Here is a 21822-nt window from a genome sequence, read left to right on the forward strand (position 1 = left end):
CGAGATAGTGTCATGCTTATGTACATAAACTGAGATACTTGAATATTGCTAAATTACGATGAAATCATTGAAAATGTCATAGCAAGAATCCTAAGGAGAAGTATTAACAGTTCTGCATTTCTAGTTCATATGGAAATGTTAATTCCAGTTATGAAAGTGAAGTACAGGCATGGCATTATTATGATTAAGACCTTACAACTGTAGAAATGTAGAGTGGTATATTAATAATATTATAGATATGTTTAGCATAAAATATAAGCAATGTAACTAAATAAGGTGTACATTCTAGGCTGCATCTGGATTTCCTGTGAGCCTGTTACTTTACAAAGCTAAACAGAAGAATAAACCTTTCATGCTTCTTAGGGTGCTCAGATGATAGCCAGTTTTTGTTTTTCCTGCAGCATTTGTCCCTGGAGAGTGCCAGAATCTTCTAAAGCCTCTTTTAGATGGCAGTATGTTATTTTAAAGTAGTAGTTAAGATCATCTTACTTGGGTGATGATGGCTGTTTCACATGGCTAACAGCCATACTTGCCTCACAAATAACCTGAAAGTATGTTCATTTTTGCCAGACCTCTTGGAAGAATGCATATAGTGGTATACAGAAAAATAGCCTGAATAAATTGCAGTAACTCATCTATTCGTTTCCTTCTTCACATTTCTTAGGAAAGCAAACAGAGGAGTTAATATTGGAATAGATTTGGTGGAGTGACCATTAGGATGAGATATGTTACTATAGTGTGTGTGTGTGTGTGTGTGTGTATACATAAAATATTGGGTTTATTAGAATTTATTAGATCTCAATGAGAGATCCTGGATGTCAGAAAACCAGAAGGAATCCACAACAGAATAAAAAGGGGAAAAACTCAGAGAGAAAGTAAAGTTGAAATGGAAGTCAATGGCACAGCCACAAATAGATTTATTATTTTGTAAATGATGGGATAAGCATGGGCTTGGGCAACCAGTAATTCCTCTATTCTCACATTCATCTCATACAGAGTGCTGCCCCTGTGCCAAAAGTTCGGGCAGAAAGTTGTATTTGAAGTGCCTCCTGGATGTAAATGATAAATATGAAACAATTAAATTATATAATAAACTTCATGTTTTTGAAATTCTTCAGAAATCCAGTATAAGCTATAAATCTAAATTAGAGAATTTATAAAACATAGTATTCCTTTTGTGTGTTAATTCCAGTGAACACAGTAAGTCACTTTAGTTTAACAAAAGTAGCCAATAAATGGATTTCAAGGAAAATATTTTTTAAAACATTTATTGCATTATATCATTTATTTTGATATGAAAATGTACTTACAATTTTATCCTCTTAGGTTAGACATGTGTATTCCATTTCTGATTATAATCATGATTAACTTACGTTCTTTCCTCAGAGTGATTGTAGTGAAAAACTGCAGATTTGACTGATTTGCCATAAATTCCATATTCCTGTCACTTTGGTGTGGAAGATTTTGAACCCCAGTATGTTAATCTCTATGTCCTATGTTAGGATCAGATGAGTCCTACTGGTAATTTGAGATTACTTGTATAGATGTTAGTCAGCAACCCCTGTAAGGCATCTCCTGCAAAGCTTATGCTCCCACCCCACCATACTTCCTGCTTGCCCTGGAAAAACCTCTTTGTTTCTTAATTCAAAGTGTAGCCTACTGATTCAAAAGGATATTGATACTCTTGATATATCTGATCCTTCTGCTCAGAGTTTCTAGTTCTCATGGTGGGGGTAGCACACCATTTACCTGGCATCATCAATGGAAATAGAATTTCTAGTGGCCCCGGTCATTTGGGTGTTTCTTGTCTTCCTCCTGACATTGGAGAAACACTAATTCCTGTAATAAGATGTTCTACCTAAGCCTATCCTTCATCTCTAAATGCTCAGAAGAAACCCATTGGGGATGTGTTAAACCTATTGGTGGGGTTAAGGGGATTGTTGGTGCTCTTTTCCCTGCAGTCTTTGCCGAGAGTTGTGTAATCCATGCATTTCCATTTGGCACTTGAAGTTCATTTTCCCATTGATACTGGGAACCACAGAGTTATGGGTTTTGCAGTTCATCTGACCACTTGGGTTAATAATTTTTTTTGTGGCAAAATGCATTCCAAGTTTTAAACAGCTGAGTTACAAATTAGTGGTGGAACATCACTGCCTTATTACCTAGGCACCATTGAAGTAGGAAACACTCAAAAAACACAAAATTTTCCTTACTTTCCTCACATAATCTGTTAGAGTGTATCTACCTTTCAAAGTGATAAAATTCAGCAGATTAATTCCTTGAATTCTGGAGGTACAAGGCAGGTGTCAGTCCGGTAAGTGCCTCGTTAAGGCTAGTACTCTGGTGGGACTTGATAAGAATTCCTAAACATATTCTTGCATCCACCCCATGCCCTTGTCTAATCCTTTGTGTAAATAAGAAGGTGGACTTATATGTGTGTATATATACTTAATATACCTGGAATATGTAGAGAAAGATGTATAAGAATCTGGAAATACTTGTTGCTTTCACACAGGAGAAATGGTACCCTAAAGACGGGAGTAGGAAAGGTAACCACAGTTGGCTCTGCAGTATTTTCTACAGCTCGATTTTTGCATCATGTGAATGACTTAATGATTCAAATAAATAAAATTTAAATAGAAAAGAAAAGAAAAGAAAAAGAAAAAGTCCTTGGCTGGTCCACTCCTATCTTTTATCCTCAGCATCAGCACTGAGGGAGATAGCTAACAGTTTGAGGGTGTCACATGAGTGACTAACAGTGTTAGCCCCTAAGGTCCTTATCACTTGGCTTGACTCCCTGAGTGGAAGGAATGACAAATGATGGTAACCTGTCTGCCATTCATAGGAGTGTTGTCCGTAGCCTCAGTGTGGTCCGCAAATGACAAGCTCTCTGATATACAAATCTCTTTCCCTACATATGAACATTTTGAGAAGCAGGTGCCTGTAGCAAGCCAGGTAACAAGAGCAGCATGACATCTAGACAGTAATCCTTAGTACCATTTGTCATGCGTGGGACTGAGTGAGGGTTTCCTGGAGAGTGAGGTTGATTTAGGGATTGGGGATCAGCTGCTGAGGCTGGCACTTGGAAAAGACAAACCAGGCATTCACACTCCAGACCACTCAATACCAGCATTGTCTCCAATCCATCTTTCATAAGGGGGCTCCAAGAAGGGGAGGGGGGGGTAAAGGAAGGAGAGAAAATAAACCTTTTTAATCGTGTAAGAGAAAGTGCAGGAGAGAGGAAAGAATGGAAAATATGTGAGCATAAGAAGCCAGTGGCCAGGAATATTAAGTTTTGAAACCAACTTTGGCTTCTAATCTTTGCCTCCCCTGGCAAGTTCCTCCTCTGTTTTATTTACATTGCCCATCTCATCTTTGGGCACGGGTCCCCCTCCACTCCCCGTGCTTTCTTATCCCTCTCCGCCTCACTCCCTTGTCTGTCAAGGCTTGCCTTCTGCTTGCCTTCTCTTTCCCGGGCTCCTTTTCCGTCCATCTCTCCCGGTTCCCTGTTCTTTCCCACACTCTTCCTCCCGTGCTTTCACAGCCTGAGTCCCTCTCCTTCTCCCCTTTCTCTAGCACAGTACATCCAAGCTCCATTCCCTCTTCTTAAGGAAATCAGCCAGGCCTCAGATGGAGCTGTTGTCCTGACAACCTAAAGGCGCATCGGGCTTTCACCGAGGCTGGCTGCTGCTGAAGGGGCAGTTGTGCAAAGCGAGGGGCCAGGCCGGAGGGAGGGCGGAGGGGATGACGTGGAGGGGCTGTTGAAATCCGCGGGGGGCGGGGGAGGTGCGAGCAGAGGGGAGGGACTGGAGGGAGAAACAGGAAAGGGGGGGGGGTGGAGGGAGACTCCGGGCTGCTGCCGCCGCTGTGTGGGTTTCTTTACACTCGCTGGCAGGCTGGGTGCCGGCTCCCTCGCCCGCCCGCCTGGGAAAGTGGGTTAGGGAGGGCAGGAGCTCAGCTCAGACGCTGGCAAAGGAGCATCCAGCCCCGGGCAGGCCCGAGAAGAGCACTTCCTTGGGCGGCTTTCTCCTCATCTTTCCTGGAGGGGTTTATATTTGCACTCTCTCCTTTTAAATTTTGTTCCTTTGACTTTCCCCCCTTCCGCTGGGGTTTTACGAGGGCTTTGTTAAGTCTTAGAGGGAGGACACCCTGAGCCAGGCAAAGAGAGAGGGAAAGTGGCGAGGAGCTCAGACTGGCCAAGCCCGTTCCGCCCTGGCCGTTGATGAAAGCCCCGTGTTTGTAAAGCCCCCTCGGCGTGAGCAGCACGCACACACCCTCCAGAGTACGCGGGGACCTGCACCTCGGCGTGGCCACCATGGTCGGCAGAGTTCAGCCTGATCGGAAACAGTTGCCGCTGGTCCTACTGAGATTGCTCTGCCTTCTTCCCACAGGACTGCCTGTTCGCAGCGTGGATTTTAATCGAGGCACGGACAACATCACCGTGAGGCAGGGGGACACGGCCATCCTCAGGTAGGGCTTTCGGGCAACTTTTAGGCTGTGTGCGCGCGGGAGTGTGTGTGTGTGTGTGTGTGTGTGTGTGTGTGTGTGTGTTTCAACTCCAGCTTCTGATGCTGCAGGCTTGCGTGTGTGTGTGTGTGTGTGTGTGTGTGTGTGTGTGTGTGAGTGTGCATGTGCATGCACACGCGCCTTTTACTGCGTGGCCCAGGTATCTGCCAACAAATTTCAGAGGAATTCTGCTTCCCGTCAAGGACCAGCAATGTTGCTTAAATGTGTTTGGTTTCTCAGGACCTCAGTTCTCTTACCAAGAGAGCCTAACTTCGCCTATGGTGTTAGTGACGCTTGGGCAGTGTTCTTGCTTTTGTAATTTTAGATGCTTTGCACTTAAGAGTTTTGTTGGGGTTCTTTAACCAGGAAAGAGGAGTTGTTGAATTATGGCTCTCAGAGAGTGGTACACAGTACTGCATTCTCTGTGCTGTGTTCTGTGTATGTGTGTGTGTGTGTGTGTGTGTGTGTGTGTGTGTGTGTGTGAAGACAGAGAGAGAGAGAGAGAGAGAGAGAGAGAGAGAGAGAGAGAGAGAGAGAATATGCACATCAAGGCTCTCCCTCTGCCCCAGCAGTAGTCTGGACTGGAGACTTTCTGTAAGGATCTTCTAATTGACACCGAGAGCAATAAATCAATATTAGAACTTTGGTTGGTTACTGAGCCTTTTCTGGAATGTGGATAGAAATCAACACATGAATGAAGAGAAGAAAAAGAAAAAGGAACTTGCCAAATTGCTGATATTTAAGAATTGGAGTATGAAGCACAAAGGTTAGGCAGGAATTAACCTGGTGTAAAATGGGTATTTCAGATTGATTGTTGACCTTCCAGTCCTATCTCTGTGCAGCTGTGCCAAACTCTGAAATATAATTTAGGATAGAAATTTGGAAAGGAAGAGTCCCAGTCCTTGGGAGTTTGACCCCTATAAGGGACAGCAAGCTAGAGACACTCAAATGGAGCCTAGCCATCATTCTATTTCTAAAAAAGCATCAAGCTTCTTCTCCTATGTTTCTGTTCTCTCTGCCCCTCCTCTACCCCCTGCACATACCCCTTGTCCTTTTTCCTAGCTTTCTTAAATTTCTTTTAAGAAAGAAAGAAAGAAAGAAAGAAAGAAAGAAAGAAAGAAAGAAAGAAGACAAACAAAAACGTTTTCCTTGGAGACCCTTTAAAATCTCATTTTGTCCAAATGAAATGCCCCAGTGTCAGTCTGTCCATACAGTTAATATTGCTTGTTGTGGCAATAAAAACCAGTACACAATAGAAAATAAACCTATAATCTGTGTGCAAGGAGCTGATAGTGCATAAACCCTGGGGCATCAGGGAGCAGTTCTCCAGCAGAGCTGCCTAGAGCAGCAAAGTTTTCTTTCCATTTCTCAGAAATAAATTTGGTTGGCTGTCACAGTGTTCTGCTTTGGGATCTCCAGCCTTGTTATAGAGGAATGTGTATGTGTTGTGTGCATTGTGTTGTGTGTGTTTGTGTGTGTGTGTGTGTTGCTGCAGATTGTAAAAACTAAGAAAATCCTAATGTGTGAGTGCTGCTTTCTTCGTTTCCTGAGCATTGGATGATTATGAATCCCAGAGATCCTACTATCCAAAGCAGATTTTCCCTACCAGCTTTCCAGCCCTGCAAACCTGCCTGTGTGATTTATCCACATGGAGTAATAAGATTTATAGAGTAATTTATCTGTTTGCAAAGGGATTTGGACATGATGCAGAAGATGTTTTTTGCAAACACATAAGCATGCCATCTCAACTGCTAACGTTGATACTCCCTAACGTCATTGACTCTTTACCAGGGAAGCATTCTATATAAATTTGTGCTATCCCCTGAAGGATTTGCTTTTGCTGATTATAAGACTGAATATGGGAGAAGTGAATATTCTGGATGTCTAAGTTTTTACTTAAATGTCCATGAACTTTGTTAAGTCAGCATCACCTGTATCTTAAACTATAGTTATCAAAGAGTTATCTATAGTTAACTACAGTTAAACTATAGTTATCAAAGAGTAAACATGTAAATGTTAATTCAGAAGTAAAAAGATATTCTTATATCTTCGTATAAGCCTAGGCATAGAAGTCTGTGTTTTTGAGAGGCATCTTACTACCTAAATATCTGCATACGATACCGATGTGTTTCTGTGTGTCTATGGATTAAAAGAAATGGAGTTTTTAAGTATTACACTTTAGTAGACATTATAGCATTGGAAATGGGGTGGTGAGAAATGAGAATAAATATAGAAACAGTTATTCACTGGGAAAGAGAAGATAGACAAACAGAGCATGCAGAGAAGTCACCTGTGAGAGTCAATTGCTTTTCCAGACCTCACCTAATATGCCCTCTTTTTTCTTTCTTTTGCCTTGGACAAGCCTTTTATTTCTGGGTTGGTGGAGCTCTATCAGAAGTAACTATGAAGAGAGTTTCCTTTGTTTTCTTAGGTGACCTTCTTCTCAATCTGTTTAACTGAGCCCAGTAAGCTTTGTGGGTCAGTTTCCTGGTGAAGAATGGTTTTCTTGCGTTCTGTTTACAAGTCTAGCCTGGGAAAGGCTTGCTTCTACTTTATTTGTGACATTTTACTGGGAGCATGAGCTTTTAGGGGAGGAGAGGAAGGAGAACTTGATTCATTGGGAGCCACGGTAGATGTTTGGCACTGAGAAACTGAAAAGGCAAGGAGAAAAAACAAAACAGAACAGAACAAAAAAAACCTCTCTCAGTGAATCTGTGGCCCTGAATAATCTGAAATGGCAACAGGACACAAGGAAGGTTTGTAATTCTGGTGGTCCAGTGACAGGAGTTTGGCTGCTTGTCCCTAAAACATTTACCTTTACTGCCTTACTTCCATGAAAAAAAACAGTGTCTCTTTGGGGAATTGATGTTCATTTTTTGTATAATTATACAAAATAGGAGATGTATACTAGCCTTGGGGGTCTTGCTCTGTAATTTCTATCATTTGAAAAAAAAAAAAACCACAATATAAGACTATAGAATGAAGGTGACAAAACTAGGTGGAAAGAGCTATATTCTCACATAGACCTACCTAACCTTATTTTTTCCCAGATGAGATTCTAGATTCATGAGGTCCTTTATGAGATCCTTTAAGAGCTGAAAGAAACCACACACCCTCTTTTATCTTAAAGGAATAGAATCAAAGTATCCGCAGACCAGTGGTGGCAGCAACAGTACATTGAGTTCCTTCCTAGATATTGAACCAGAAACTGCATTATTTGTCTGCACAGTAACGTGTAAGACATACCCATGGGACTTGTGAGAACATCTCAGGTATTTTTCTGAACAGAGTCCACCTGCCCCACTGTCACCCCCAACAAGTGTAAGAGTTCATCAATTACTGGACAAGTTTCTAGCACTGTTTTTTCTAACTTTCTACCCTTGCACACAGGCTCCTATAGAGATTCTCTCCCAGGTTAATCTTGGTAGGTTGAAACCATGCAGCTCTCCTGATAAGCCAAAGGAAAAATGGAAATAGAAAGTGTTCTAATCTAGCCTTTAAAGTTGCATACTTTTAGTAACAGTAGCATATGTCTAGAAAGATAATAAAATATTTGATCCCAATATATCTATTCACAAGATAACTGTGAAAATTACATAAAAATACATATTTTGGACATATTGCATAAATGTATATATGATGAAATGCAAAGGTTTCAAACTATTGTGATTGTAAATATTTTAAATTTGAGGTATTACAGTTTTATTTATTTCATAATTCTGACCCTGTTTGGTGTTTGCAAGATATTATAATGCTTTTCATGGTGATGACATTTTCCCCATTTAAATTAAATGTGCCTAATAAATGTTAACTGCAAGAAACCAAATATCTAAGTTTAATTAATTAATTTTTAATTTTTCAAAATTCTTGGTCTTTATTTCATTATTTGTTTCTGTACTAGGGGAAAAAGAGGATACAACACAAAAGATACAATTATTTGACCGCTCAATGTGAAACTTTTGTGCAAATTTCAAGGGAAAAATGGCTTCTCTTCTATAAGGCATCTGGAACGCCTACATTCACAAAGAAAGTATCAACACTCAAACATACTCCTGACACAATATGTGATTTTTCTATCACTTGAAATTCACTATTTGAAAAGAAACTTTGTGGGCATGGGTCTTTTGGGAAAACTTGTGACAATTTTGAAGTTTTCTTTCTCTGTGGCTAACTTACTAAAGGTAATCAAAATTTATTGGTTCTTACTGATACTTTAAGAACCCTTCATTACTCATTAAATCCTTTATCGAATATATTTGGTAAATAATAGAGTATAGCACACTACATATTGTCTAGGAATATGGCATATTAGATACATTTATTAATGTTGATATACCAGTAAATTATATTATTTGTTGTTACTTATGGACAGAGGAACAAAGTAGCTAAGTCTCATGTGACAAATGCAAATTGTGATAATTTGTGTTTCTATAAGTATGAAGCATGTAAGTATGTATTCACATAAACCCCACATATTAAGGTGATTTTTCTGTTCTATGTCATCTGTCTTTGAATAAATTATTTGTAGAGTTGTGCAGTGAACAACCAAAGGTTTCTGACTCTTTCACTAAATAAGTTGATGAGGGTTAAACATTTGTGTTTCTTAAAGCTGCTTATACATAACAGCAAACTCAGGCAAAAAGTGAATAAGTACATACTTTGCTGTAATCTTTGAAAATTCCAGGTACAGATATCTGTGACTCATGGGATAGGACATTACCTAAATGTGTGCTGGTGCCCCTTGCTGTCAGCCCCAGCACTTCTCTTTAGGGCATTACTAATGGCTTACAGCCATTTACCCTGTTTTCAGAATGTCCCCCTTGATTGTGCTGGTCCCCCTTGCTGTCACCCCCTGCACTTCTCTTTAGGGCATTACTTATGGCTTACAGCCGTTTGCCCTCTTTTCAGAATGTCCTGCTCATTAGTGTATAAGACTCAGAAGACCTGGACTCTAATTTTGGATCCATCCTTGCATGCTTCATGACTTTGAACAAATCCCTTAAATATCTGAGCTTCAGTTTCATTTATAAAATGCTGAAACTGCCTATTTTAGTTACTCTAGGTACTGTACTGTTGTTTTAAGAAGCTCAGATGTGGTAAAGTAGGAACGTTTGTTTGATTGTAAACTCTTATGTAAGCATAAAAATATTAGTCATTTCCAACCATATTCAGCCCATTATTCTGGCTTTAGGGAGCTCTTTTGCTCAGACCAGTGTTTCTCACACTTGAAGGTGTATCAGAATGTGTACCAGGAGTGCTTGTTATAACACAGATTACTTGCTTTCTACCTTCGGAGTTTCTGATTTAGTAGGTCTCTGGTAGGGTCTAAGATCTTGATGCTAATGCTTCAGGACTGGGCCACACTTTGAGAACCACTGACTCTTGCTAATACAAGTCTGTTCTGCAGATGAGCATTTTAGGTATCACATAGTCGTTTGTTAAAATCCAAAATCTCAGGTCTATCCCAAGCCTAATAAGTCAGAATCTGTATTTTAAGAAGATCCCCAAATGATTCATAAATACCTTAAACTTGGAGAAGTACTGCTTTCCATGGTTCACAACCATGGCTGCACATGACAATCAACTGGAAACCTTCAAAAAAAAATTGAAGCCACATATTCTCTACTTCCAGAAATTTATATATAGTTAGTTTGGGGTACAGCCTGGCATAGGTAATTTTTAAAAATGATTCCAATATGTACACAGAGTTGAGAACCACTGCTTTACTTTTTGAAGAATCTCTTTTACAAACCATTTTTGAGGCAATACTTAATAGATATGTAGTAAAAAATTAAAGTCATGTTGTATGGCTTAGAAAATATGTCAACAGCAAAGATGTACAAATTCAATTGGGAGAGAAGAATGAGATCATCATAGATTCATTTCTTTAACACACGATCTCATAACTACAATGTCATGGAAAATGGAGTGACTTTATTTTAATATGGATCCAATTTACATAATATCTATTGAAACGGCATTAAAGTTTGGCTTCTTAAAGATGATTGTCTTGTATTCTCACTTTCATTTACGTTAGGCAAGACTCAAAGCAGTTCTAGTATTTTCTTTTGCAGTACTGTCTCTTAGAGAAAACATAATATTTAGGCAAGGGAAATGTCTTCAGTGATAATGTATTCAAACAGGCTTAATTATGTGCACTTACACTGCCTAAACATAAATATAAGATCGTGGTTACATGTTTGTGACATTCATCTCAACTTTACACGGTGACCAATCTTTAGCTAAAACGTAGGATCAAGTCTTTGTTTCATAGGTAAAGATTTTGTCAAGGATGTCATAAGTTCACAATGCTTAACACGTAGTCAGAAGACCTAGGTCAAAATAGTTTGAAATAGTTTGAGCTATTAAATGAGAATAATTGACAATTGCTTGGCCTACTACACAACCTATTTTTATGATGATCAAATGAGATACTATGTATTGGAATGCTTTATAAGTTATGAAAAGGCATAAAATATAACCTCTTAATAAGATTATTGTCATTATATTCAGAGTAGGAAATAACCTCTACAACATTAGAAAATTCGATAAAATGAGCGTTTTGTTTTTATTTCTATGATCAAGGATGGTCATTTATGTTTGTATCACTTTTTTTTTCACTTTTAAGTTACATGTATCTTAGAATATAGTTGAATTTCTTTTCAGGAGTACAGGGTGAGTGAACACTTTTTTGTAGTCACTTGTAATCACAACATCATCTCAAGTTAATTAGTCATTAACCTTCGTAAAAGAAAACACATTGCTTCAGATTTTGTGAAGTACCATAGGATAAACTTGTAGAAATCTAGAGTAGGAAAGGCCTGGAGATTATGTAGTCCGCTGTGTCATTTTAAAATGATTTAGGTGAGAAGAAAAATATTTAGGGGTGCCTGGCTAGCTTAGTCAATAGAACATGTGGCTCTTGAAGTAGGATTTGTGATTTCAAGACCCATGTTGGGTTTAGAGCCTACTTAAAAAATACAGAAAAGAAAAAGAAAAATGTAGTTGGTTGTCTAAAGATTTGAGTGACTTTTAGAACTAGAATTCATGCCTCGTAATTCTCCTTCAGAGATCTTTATTCCATAGGAGCACTGAAGTTACCTTCTTGGTTTTCATGCTATCATAGGATATGCTGTTTAAAATTATGCTAGAAGTGTCTTTCCCTTTCTTTTCTTTTTTTTCTCCCCTCCTGATCCTCCCCCTCCATTCTACTTGCCTCCTCTCTCTTCCTTTTTCTACGCTTCTCTTCCCTTCTTTCTATTCCTGTCTCTCATTCCTCCTCCTCCTCTCCCCTCTTGTCCCTCTCCTCCTTTCTCCTTCTAATCCCTCCAAATCAAGTCAAAGCTGAGCCTTCTATGAATAATCATGCAGCTAGTGCTGGTCAAGGAAGAATTTTTCAGTAATTGCATTACTGTTTCTATGTTCACTATCTGTCTTAACCACATAGGCTTTCTTTCTTCGCTTTCAGCATCTGTCTTATCATATTCAAAAAGGCAGTCCTGTACATGTAACTTTTTTTCTTTAAGTTTTTTTTTCCTTTTTCCTTTTTGCGTCTGGCACTCTCTCTGTTACTCAGATTTCTTATTTGAATTATTAACTCTTTTCCCTAGTACTTCGTTTGGGTTCCTTAACCCTACTACCTTATTATTGTTACTTATAACTTTCTACCTAGTTAAAGTCCCTCTTAGAGACCTTGACTAGGATGACTGTACAGTAAGACTGTGGTCCAGGCTCTACACATTGTACTTACTATAGTTTGCACTTAAAATTCTTTGAGGATGGTAGAATTTATTTTCTAATTTGTACAGAATTTACTTTGGGCTAATGATGGGGCTGATGTAGTCACTAAGAGGAACTGGACATAGATATAGACAGTCCCCTGGCATGGTGGGTGCTCTGCATAGTAAGTCCTACCACAAGTACACAGGTTATTTCTTGTGTGTCAAGTTTTCATGAAGCTTTCTTAGTAGGTGAGCCAAGGCAGGTCCAACATGTTACACCAGAAAAAAGGGACAGAGCACAGTAAAGGGAAAATAACAGGTCAGCAACTCTGAGTGGGCCCTGCAGGTAGGCAGGTAGGTGTCACAGGGAGGTGTGTCGGCTTATATAGAGAATTAGTCACAAGGTTGAGGCTCAGAGAAGAACAGAGTCCATGGGATAAAAGCTGGCTTACACAGGGCAGAACCCTCAGTAATAAGGGACTTATACCCCAGATATATTACCCAGGTAGTGAACCTGGTCAAGGATACAAGTGAAGCTCTGTATCAAAGCTTTTGTAACTACGGGGTGACACAAAGATAAACCTCAAAGTACTGAGAATGAGAAATGCATATAGTAGCATTTTAGGGGAACCCAAAACTTCAGACACAGGTGCCCAGACAAAGTATGCTGATAGATGAGATTCTGACAAAAAGGAGTCACTCAGTGCATGTCCAATGTCTATGAAAAGCTCAGATTCCCAGGTAGGTTACAAGAAGGGATATACTTTCTGGGAGCTGCTGAGGTTTTCTCCCTCTAGAAGTGCCTGTGAACTTTGAGGGACTAAGTTGAGGATTTGGGAGTTACAGTTGGCAGGATTGTTGTGCAACAGGTGTATTCACCTCATCTGTTCTACTTTCTTAAGAAATGAGACAAGGTATAGATCACATGCGCTCATTCAACTCAAAGTGATTATTTATACTGAACAATGATGTCTCTTGGGTTTTGCAGTGTGGAGCTCTCTACTGACTCCTGGAGAAATTCAAACTTGAATGTATAGTGGACTTTTTAACAATCCCAAATTCTCTCTGTATGTTTTGCTATAATGCACAAAGGCATTATTTATATGAGGTCAGAGGATAAGCCTGTAACTCTGAGGAAAATAGAACCCAGCTTTTCATACAATAATATATTACTATGTATTCTATTATAACTTTTTTGGTGATGCATTTCTATAGTGAGTTCCTATATTTTCAAGTTATCAAGTTATTTGCCACAATTCTCTGGTAGGAACAATATAGATAAAAATGAAAGTCAACACAAAGTCATGCATGGCCAAATGTATACATGTGAAAATATTAATTGGGAAAATTACTTGGTTTCCTGATTTCTAATTTTTGTGCTTCTTCAGTTATACTTCATTCTAGCACACCTATATCAGACCTGTTTATTTTATGGGGTTTGAGTCACATATGCTTGCCAATTTGTGCTTGATCTTTTTCTTGACATAACCAAGATTGCTGTCATCTTATGCATGTTCATGATGTAATTGTATGAGCATATCTTAAGATCAGCATTTTACATTGCAGAATCATTAACTTAGCGTATGGATTTTTCTTTGACCTTCTTTCTGACTTTTGTTCTTTTGTCTATCTTTTGTGATGCTAATATGATGAACTAATATCTAATATTATCAGCACCGCAAGGAAATGCCTAAAGTCTACAGGATATTATAGATCAGATAAACTTCTAGATTGAATATAAAGGGATTCAGGTTTTAGTTTCACAAAGCGTTAACTCTAGAAAGTTGGGAATTAGCTTTTATTGTTTTAACTCTGAAATGGGTGTAATTCCTACTTGCCCTTTAAAACAAAGATGTTGGTCTGGTCTGACATTAAGTTTTTGAGTATGGTTGAATTCGTTAGAAGAAATGCATGATGTTACAAGTTGGATGGTGATGTGCTCAAAAAAGAAAACAAAACAACAACAAATAAACCTCTGACATTAGCTTATAAATGTCATGTTATAGGAAATTTGAAAATATATTTGCATTAATGCAAAATAGTATATAAAGTATTATATTAAAGATATATATACTTGTATATAAATACTAATATATAAGGTATATATATTAAAGTGTATATGATACTTGTAGAAATAAAACGACTCAAAATCTAGCTCTAGAAATAAAAGTATTTATTTATATATAATCTGTTAGGAGGTATAAAAAATGTCATAAATATACCTTATTGTGTTGTATGGATGTATTTGAATACAAGATTTAAAAAATTTGTTTCTTTTGCATATATTAATAATAATATGAGAAAGCAAAAGCATACATATGCTATTAATATGTATAATAAATTTAGACATAAAATGAATCTGAATATTATTGTGAACTTGGGTCATAGTATTATTTAATAGGAACTCAAATTAAGTTGATGCACCAGTCATGGAGAAGTTTATTGCAGAAAACGGAATTTTCCAGGTTATCAAGGATATGAACTGGTACAATATATAGGAAGCATTATACAATGGCTTTCTTAATTTGTTTTGATTAATAAGTTCTATTTGTAATTAATCATTATGCAAGTGCTAAAATTATTTGCAAGAGAGGTCAGACTTAATGTTTCTTCTTTTTTTTTTCCAGACTTAATATTTCTTGTTTTTATTGCATCTTGTTTATCATGCACTATAGTCCCTAAGGAGTAAAATAAGATTGTATAATATTTTTTTTTCCTATTTGTATTATAAGATACACAGTAATGGTGTATTGGCTAAAAGAGAAATAATTTTTAAAAATGTAATTTTCAATTAGAAATTGAAATTTCTGGGGCGCCTGGGTGGCGCAGTCGGTTAAGCCTCCGACTTCAGCCAGGTCACGATCTCACGGTCCGTGAGTTCGAGCCCCGCGTCAGACTCTGGGCTGACGGCTCAGAGCCTGGAGCCTGTTTCCGATTCTGTGTCTCCCTCTCTCTCTGCCCCTCCCCCGTTCATGCTCTGTCTCTCTCTGTCCCAAAAATAAATAAACGTTGAAAAAAAAATTAAAAAAAAAATTAAAAAAAAAAAGAAATTGAAATTTCTAATTTCAATTCTCTCTTTTTTTTTTAATTTAATTTGAGAGAGAGAAAAAATATGCGTATGTGTAAGCAAGGGAGGGGCAGAGAAAGAGAGAGGATCCAAAGCAGGCTCCTTGCTGTCTGCCCAGAGCCCAAGGTGGGGCTTGATTTCAGAAACCCATGAGATCATGACCTGAGTGAAAATCAAGTGCCAACATGCTTCACTTACTGAGATACCTAGATGCCCCATTTTTAAAAAAAGTTTACTGACTTGTTTTCTGATCTCAATTTTAGACAAAATTTCCATTTTTCTTTTATTCTAAGTCACCTTGAGATCTTGTGATCTGTGAATAAGCATGACTCCTGAATATGAGAGACTGGCTGCTGAAGTAGAATAAGAATTTTACTTAAATTTCAATTTGTTTATCAAGTAAAATTATCATAATTATGCTTTTATACCCTTTGTAATATTAAAGACCCAAGACAAGTGAAGAAATGATTAGAGTAATATAAATAAATTCAGGTGTAAGACTCAGATGCATTATATATCCAGGGCAGAAAACAATTTGGTAGTATGATTATAGACATACTATTGCTAACATTTGAATCCCTGTCAATATAGAAACCATTTCACAGTATTGGTGACATAAAATAGTGTCCTAGTTAAAATGGGAAAATTATATTGTCAATAACAACAACAACAAAGCCCTAAGTTCTAGAACATTTTAAAAAAGGAAGCAGTGACTACTGCGAACCAACATGGGTTCCCTGGGAACAATCGGTAACTGGTAAGTAGATTTCTTTAAAACTAATAAAATTCCAGGTTGATAGATCAGGGAAAAACCATTTACTCTGAGTATCTGTATTTTGATAAGTTTCTCCTGACAGATAAATGAACAAGTTATTGGTTTATAATGAGCTAGGTTTTTTTCCTTTGATTGGATAATCTTGCCAAAGAAATATTGATTGACAGTGGTAAAGGATCCTCTCAGTGTGTCCTTGGCCATGTTCAATATTTGGATAAAAATATGGTAAGCAAACTTGCGACCTTATTTGACATAAAAATAAGAGGATAGCTTTGTGTCATATCAGTCATACCAAGTAAGGCAGAAAGATAAGAAAATTCTGGTTTTTTGACAGAATTGTAATTTAAAAATGGAAGAAAGCTTATAGGGAGTCAAATTATCACTCTCTATTTAAAAGAATATTGTTCATATGTATGTGTTTATACCATACTTTATCCCACTCAAAAAAATAAGGAAAGAATTTGGGGTAGTTTATAATTTAAATGGAACATAATTTAAATAAACAAATCAGGTTGAATTATGTTTTTTAAGTTTATTTATTTTGAGAGAGAGACAGAGACAGAGAGAGAGAGTAAGTGAGCAAGTGCAAGTGTGGTGGAGGGCCTTAGAGAGATGCAGAGAGAAAATCCCAAGTAAGGTCAGCATGCTCAGCACAGAGCCTGATGTGGGGGCTCAATCTCACAAATATGAGATCATGACCTGAGTCAAAATCAAGAGGTGGATTCTCAATTGACTGAGCTACCCAGGCATCCCCACGTTGAATTCTTTTGTAAATGATCATTCACATAGTTTTATGGCATGATGGAAATAACACAGCTTCTGAGCCAGGAGACCTAGCTCCAAGTATTGCCTCTACCAACTTCCAGCTTTGTAAGCAAGAACAAATAAGAGACAATCACTTATCCCTGCTGGGCCTCAAGTCCTTTATTTCTAAAATGAAAATGATAATAATATCCTCTTATCTTAGATGGTTAACGTAAGAATCTAATAAGAAGGATCCGTTATATGTGTATGTGTGTGTGTGTGTGTGTGTGTGTGTGTGTACTCATTTGCTGTTCTACCAAATGGAATAGATTTCCTTGTAAAGAAGTAAATTTTTAGTCATCTTTGTATTTAAGCAGAGGCCTGCTAACCAAAATTAAAAATGTCATTTAAAAAGGACCATGAAACGAAAACCTTTATGTAGTAGAAGGTTGAAATGGATGATTTTTCATGTACTACCACAGAATGTTCTATCATTCTGTGATATTCTGTATATCTAATTTATTTTTTGTGTGTTTTTTATTGGCATCCAATATCACTTTGAGTGCTTATGAAGAATTTCATTCAGAAATATATTCTCTAATAAATTTTCAGTGGGTTTTAATATTGATACCTTTACAACTTTCTACCCACTGGAGAATTTGCTAGTATGTTAAGAGAGAGGGACTATGTTTCTTTAAAATGTAAGATTTATTTAGTTCTTTCATTTTTCTTTGCAGATCAATATTAAGACATATCTGGTCTCAGAAAGATACTTTTATATTCATCCAGCTTCATCAAAATAGATAAGATTGATCAGGTTAAATGGGGCCTCATTTCTTACATTGTTCAACATGGCTCAAACTGTTAAATCATTTAGTCCCCCAAAGGTTAAAACATGATACTATCTCCCAATACATGCTTCCTCTTGGCTCTCTTTCTACCCTGAGGACTTAGGTATCCTAGGCCTTGAACCACTCCAGTCCTGGGTCCGAGTCCTGAGAGGACTAAGTCACATCCCCAGCTATTTGCTCCAAGAACCCTCTCTCTGCTGACTCATGCAGCATCATCAAAGATCACTTCAGGAAAATGGGAGTGGGTAGCAGTGTCCATGGACTTTATTTGCCTTTGGGTAAATGTGCTATTCTTGAATTGAGGAGTGCTTTGTTTGTATCACTCCCTTACTTTTCATTTCAGCTTCTTTCCCCAGAAATAATTAAGCAAGAACTTATGAATGTCTGATTTCCTGTTCCTAAATTAGATAGCCTCTGCTGCCACTAAATTTGAGGTCAAATAACAAATGCCATACATCAATATATATAGGTAAATCATATTTTCAACTGTTGCTGAACTAGTCTCTTTCACCAAATTCAGCGTTTTTGTTTTTTGTATGCATATTTTCTTTTTTTTTCTTTTTGTAAAAAGACTTTAATTTACCTACAAGTTCAAGTGTTAAAATTTGTAAATAGCAATTATCAGAGTATTAAACCAGTTTCTTTCCTGTTGAGTTAACAGGTTCTTAGCCAATTACCTCATCATTGCCTTGCTGTGTTCATAGTAAAAGAAGCACTGATGCATAGTTTTACCTGTGGAACCGGGTGACTTTTAAATACATAATGTAGCATTTTGGGTAATAATTTTGAAAGTGCTCAGAAAATTTGAGCAAACAAAAGTAAGGATTTGAAGGGAGAAATGAAAAGACAGAGATAGGTTAAGTCCAAGCAGATTAGGAAATGATCAGATGACAGTAAAACACACTTAACCCCATTGCAAAGTGGGTTATCTGTATGTAAAGCTGAAAACATTCCCATGGATGTCAGTTTCCCAATGGAAAATCTGTGGATGCTAAAATAAAAATAGAACTTGTTAAAAGATAATGACAAGGAATCCTAAGAATTATCTAACAAAGTCCTAAATATGTCAGAGTTGATTTCTTGTGGATAATGTCTCAGTTTCATTCAATGTTAGTCCCAAAAGAAAAGGTTTAGGCCATCAGGTCCCAAGCCCTAGTGTCTTGGGCAACTACAGAATTATTGCAAAATTTCGAAACATCTGTACATACCTTAAGTATTATCTGTATACATTATATATCTCACATGTAAATGAATTACTGTTTTTCAAACCTAGACCAGGGATGGATAGATCCAATTAAAATATTGGTTGGAAATGTAAATGAGAAGACTGGCAGGATGATAGAGAAAGAGGGAGATTCCCAAGTAAATAAGGTAAAGCATTATTGGAAGTACAAATATGGGGAAGATAGGAAACAAATACAAAATGATATATGGAATTAAAGAGATTTTGAAACCAAGATTAATTTGGGTAGTTAATCGAGTCTGAGGGGCCAGTAAGTATTCAGGTACAATTACCCATTGAAAAGTGAATCTGAGGACTCTGGTATTCAGAAAAAGAACTGCATCAGTGTGAATCATCAAATGTTTTCTTATTAGTAGATAGTTTTAACTATAGTTTAGATGAAATTGCTAAGGGAAAGAGTGTAGCCTGGGTAGTTAGTATGCATAACCCTGTGCTGGACATTCTATGGGGATTAAGTAAAAATCCAATAGAAGTAGATTCATGGTGAAGCTTAAGATTTGGGGCTCTTCACTTGCATGAGCCAGCTATTCCAAAGATTTGTCTCTAATTTTTAATTTACCATTTTGTATTTTTTAAAGGAAATAATCTATACTGTATAAATATCAGGCTCTAAAAAAATCTGGTTCCATACTTGTTCTAGTCCCTCAAGGAACTTGTACAAATGAAAAATTAAGTAACAATGAAAGCAATATATTCTTGATGGTGGTTCAGATGACTTTTCAAAAATTGCTGTGGGTTGATATGTTACTATGGACATTTTTAATGAAAGGCTGAGTCCTAAGGGTTGTGGTGAAACTTGAATGGGGATAGAGAGAAAAAGCAGAAAGAGGCATTTCAGTAAAGAAGTGAGGGAATAATACATAGAGTAACCCAATTTCAGGTTGTGTGCTACCAGAAAAACACCAAGAGGTCTTTGTTTCAAACTTCTTGGCACACTTCTTTACCTTGAGGTAGATTAGTAATTATAATTATACCTCACCATACTTTAGACTACTTTGGCTCATTATTCTTTACCATGGAATACAGCCTCACTCTGATGTTGACGGTTCTATGTTGCTTCAAAGTTAGGAAATATGGTGATGATGACTCTAGGGTCCAGGATAAAGAGCAAGACACAGGGCAGTCACAGCAGATATACAGTTCCATTTCAGACTTGATTTCTCAATTGTGCTATGGTGCTGTTATAGTTTGTATTATTGGTATTATTGTTATTATTTATTATTTTGCCTTTATTTTTCTTTATACCTAGTAATTTTGATGAGCTGTCACTAAATAATGGAGCTTCTTTATTCCCACTGCTATCACTATATTCCAAACCCTTATCAGTGCATGACTGACTTCAGTCTTTACATGTATTGAGTACTTATGTTATGCTAGGCACTGGGCGAGTATCGGCAATGAGCAGTGAGTAATATGGAGATTGTAGTCTATATTTCTAGGTTCTTCTGCAAATGCAGCTTTTCATTAATTCCTTTCCTTGCTTAATCAGCTGTAATTGGCCTCCAGTCTGTGTCCCATCAGACTCAATTTCTTTTTTTTTTTTTTTTTTAATTTTTTTTTCAACGTTTATTTATTTTTGCGACAGAGAGAGACAGAGCATGAACGGGGGAGGAGCAGAGAGAGAGGGAGACACAGAATCGGAAACAGGCTCCAGGCTCTGAGCCATCAGCCCAGAGCCCGACGCGGGGCTCGAACTCACGGACCGCGAGATCGTGACCTGGCTGAAGTCGGACGCTTAACCGACTGCGCCACCCAGGCGCCCCTAGACTCAATTTCTAAGCATCATCAGTTCTTTTTTTCAAAAATTTTTAAATGTTTATTTATTTTTGAGAGAGAGAGAAAGAGAGAGACAGAGAGAGAGAGAGAGAGAGAGAGCACAAGTAGGGGAGGGCAGAGGGAGAGGGAGATGCAGAATCTGAAGCAGGCTCCAGGCTCTGAGCTGTCAGCACAAGGCCTGACACAGGACTGGAACTTGTGAACCGAGATATCATGACCTGAGCCAAAGTTGGACATTCAACTGAATGAGCCATCCTGGCACCCCATAAGCGCCATGAGTTCTTAGTGTGTCACTCTGTAATATCCATCTTCTCTTCTTGTCAGGAATGTTTCTTGATAGCCCATGTCCACAGTTCCCTTTTTAAAATATTAGTGTTTTGATGTGCCTGGGTAGCTCATTCAGCTCAGATCATGATCTCACAGTTTGTGAATTCCAGCCCTACATTGGGCTGTCTGCTGTCAGCACAGAGCCTGCTTTGGATCCTCTGTCCTCCTCTTTTCCTGCCCCTCCACTCTCTCTTTCTCTCACTGTCCCTCTCAAAAATAAGTAAAATTAACAATAGATAGATAGATATTAAAGTTTTATCTTTCTTCAGGATGTATGTTTCATTCTCCCTCCCTCCATTTACCTAAATTCTAATCACCTGAAGCCCTCCCTCTTATAAAAAATCATTAATTATACCATCCTCAATTTATTATTTTTCCTTATTTATTTTTTGCTTGTTTACTATTATGTTTTGGGTGTGGAGACTTTTAGGAAATACCAAAAAATTTAGTGCTTCAGTGTTTGCTAATAGTTTCATGTATTTTAGCTTTGTATCCTCAACTAGAATGCAAGCTCCCTAAATTATAGAATGAAGGAAGGTTGGAGACCACACACATACCTTGGTCTGGGTAACCTCTCCATCAGTGCTAATATTGATATTCAAATATATCATATTATGCTGCATTTTAAAGAGGAAATAAAACTCTAGGGAAAATAAATGAGTTTCCTATGATCAAACAACTAGTTCCTAGCAGATCATAGTCTAGATCACAACTGTTTCCATGACACCTTGTTTTCTGTGTCCCACATATTGCTTGGAACACAGCTGGATAAATAACAGGTACTCAGTAATTTCTTTTAATGGTAGGCACAG

General features: G+C 37.7%; 1 protein-coding gene across 2 annotated transcripts in view; it reads left to right on the plus strand.

Annotated features, from left to right (window-relative positions):
- The first annotated feature begins 4315 nt into the window (after positions 1-4315).
- LSAMP (limbic system associated membrane protein) overlaps positions 4316-21822 on the plus strand; it is a 646514-nt gene continuing 629007 nt past the window's right edge. For both annotated transcript variants that reach the window (XM_047100231.1, XM_047100232.1), the window contains exon 1: positions 4316-4470. In XM_047100231.1, the coding sequence (XP_046956187.1) occupies positions 4316-4470 (155 nt within the window). The remainder of the gene's footprint in view (positions 4471-21822) is intronic.

This window comes from Lynx rufus, unplaced genomic scaffold (genome assembly GCF_022079265.1).
Source record: "Lynx rufus isolate CCGP_SWC_20201006 ecotype Redwood Valley unplaced genomic scaffold, mLynRuf1.p SCAF_5, whole genome shotgun sequence".
Classification (NCBI taxonomy): Eukaryota; Metazoa; Chordata; class Mammalia; order Carnivora; family Felidae; genus Lynx; species Lynx rufus.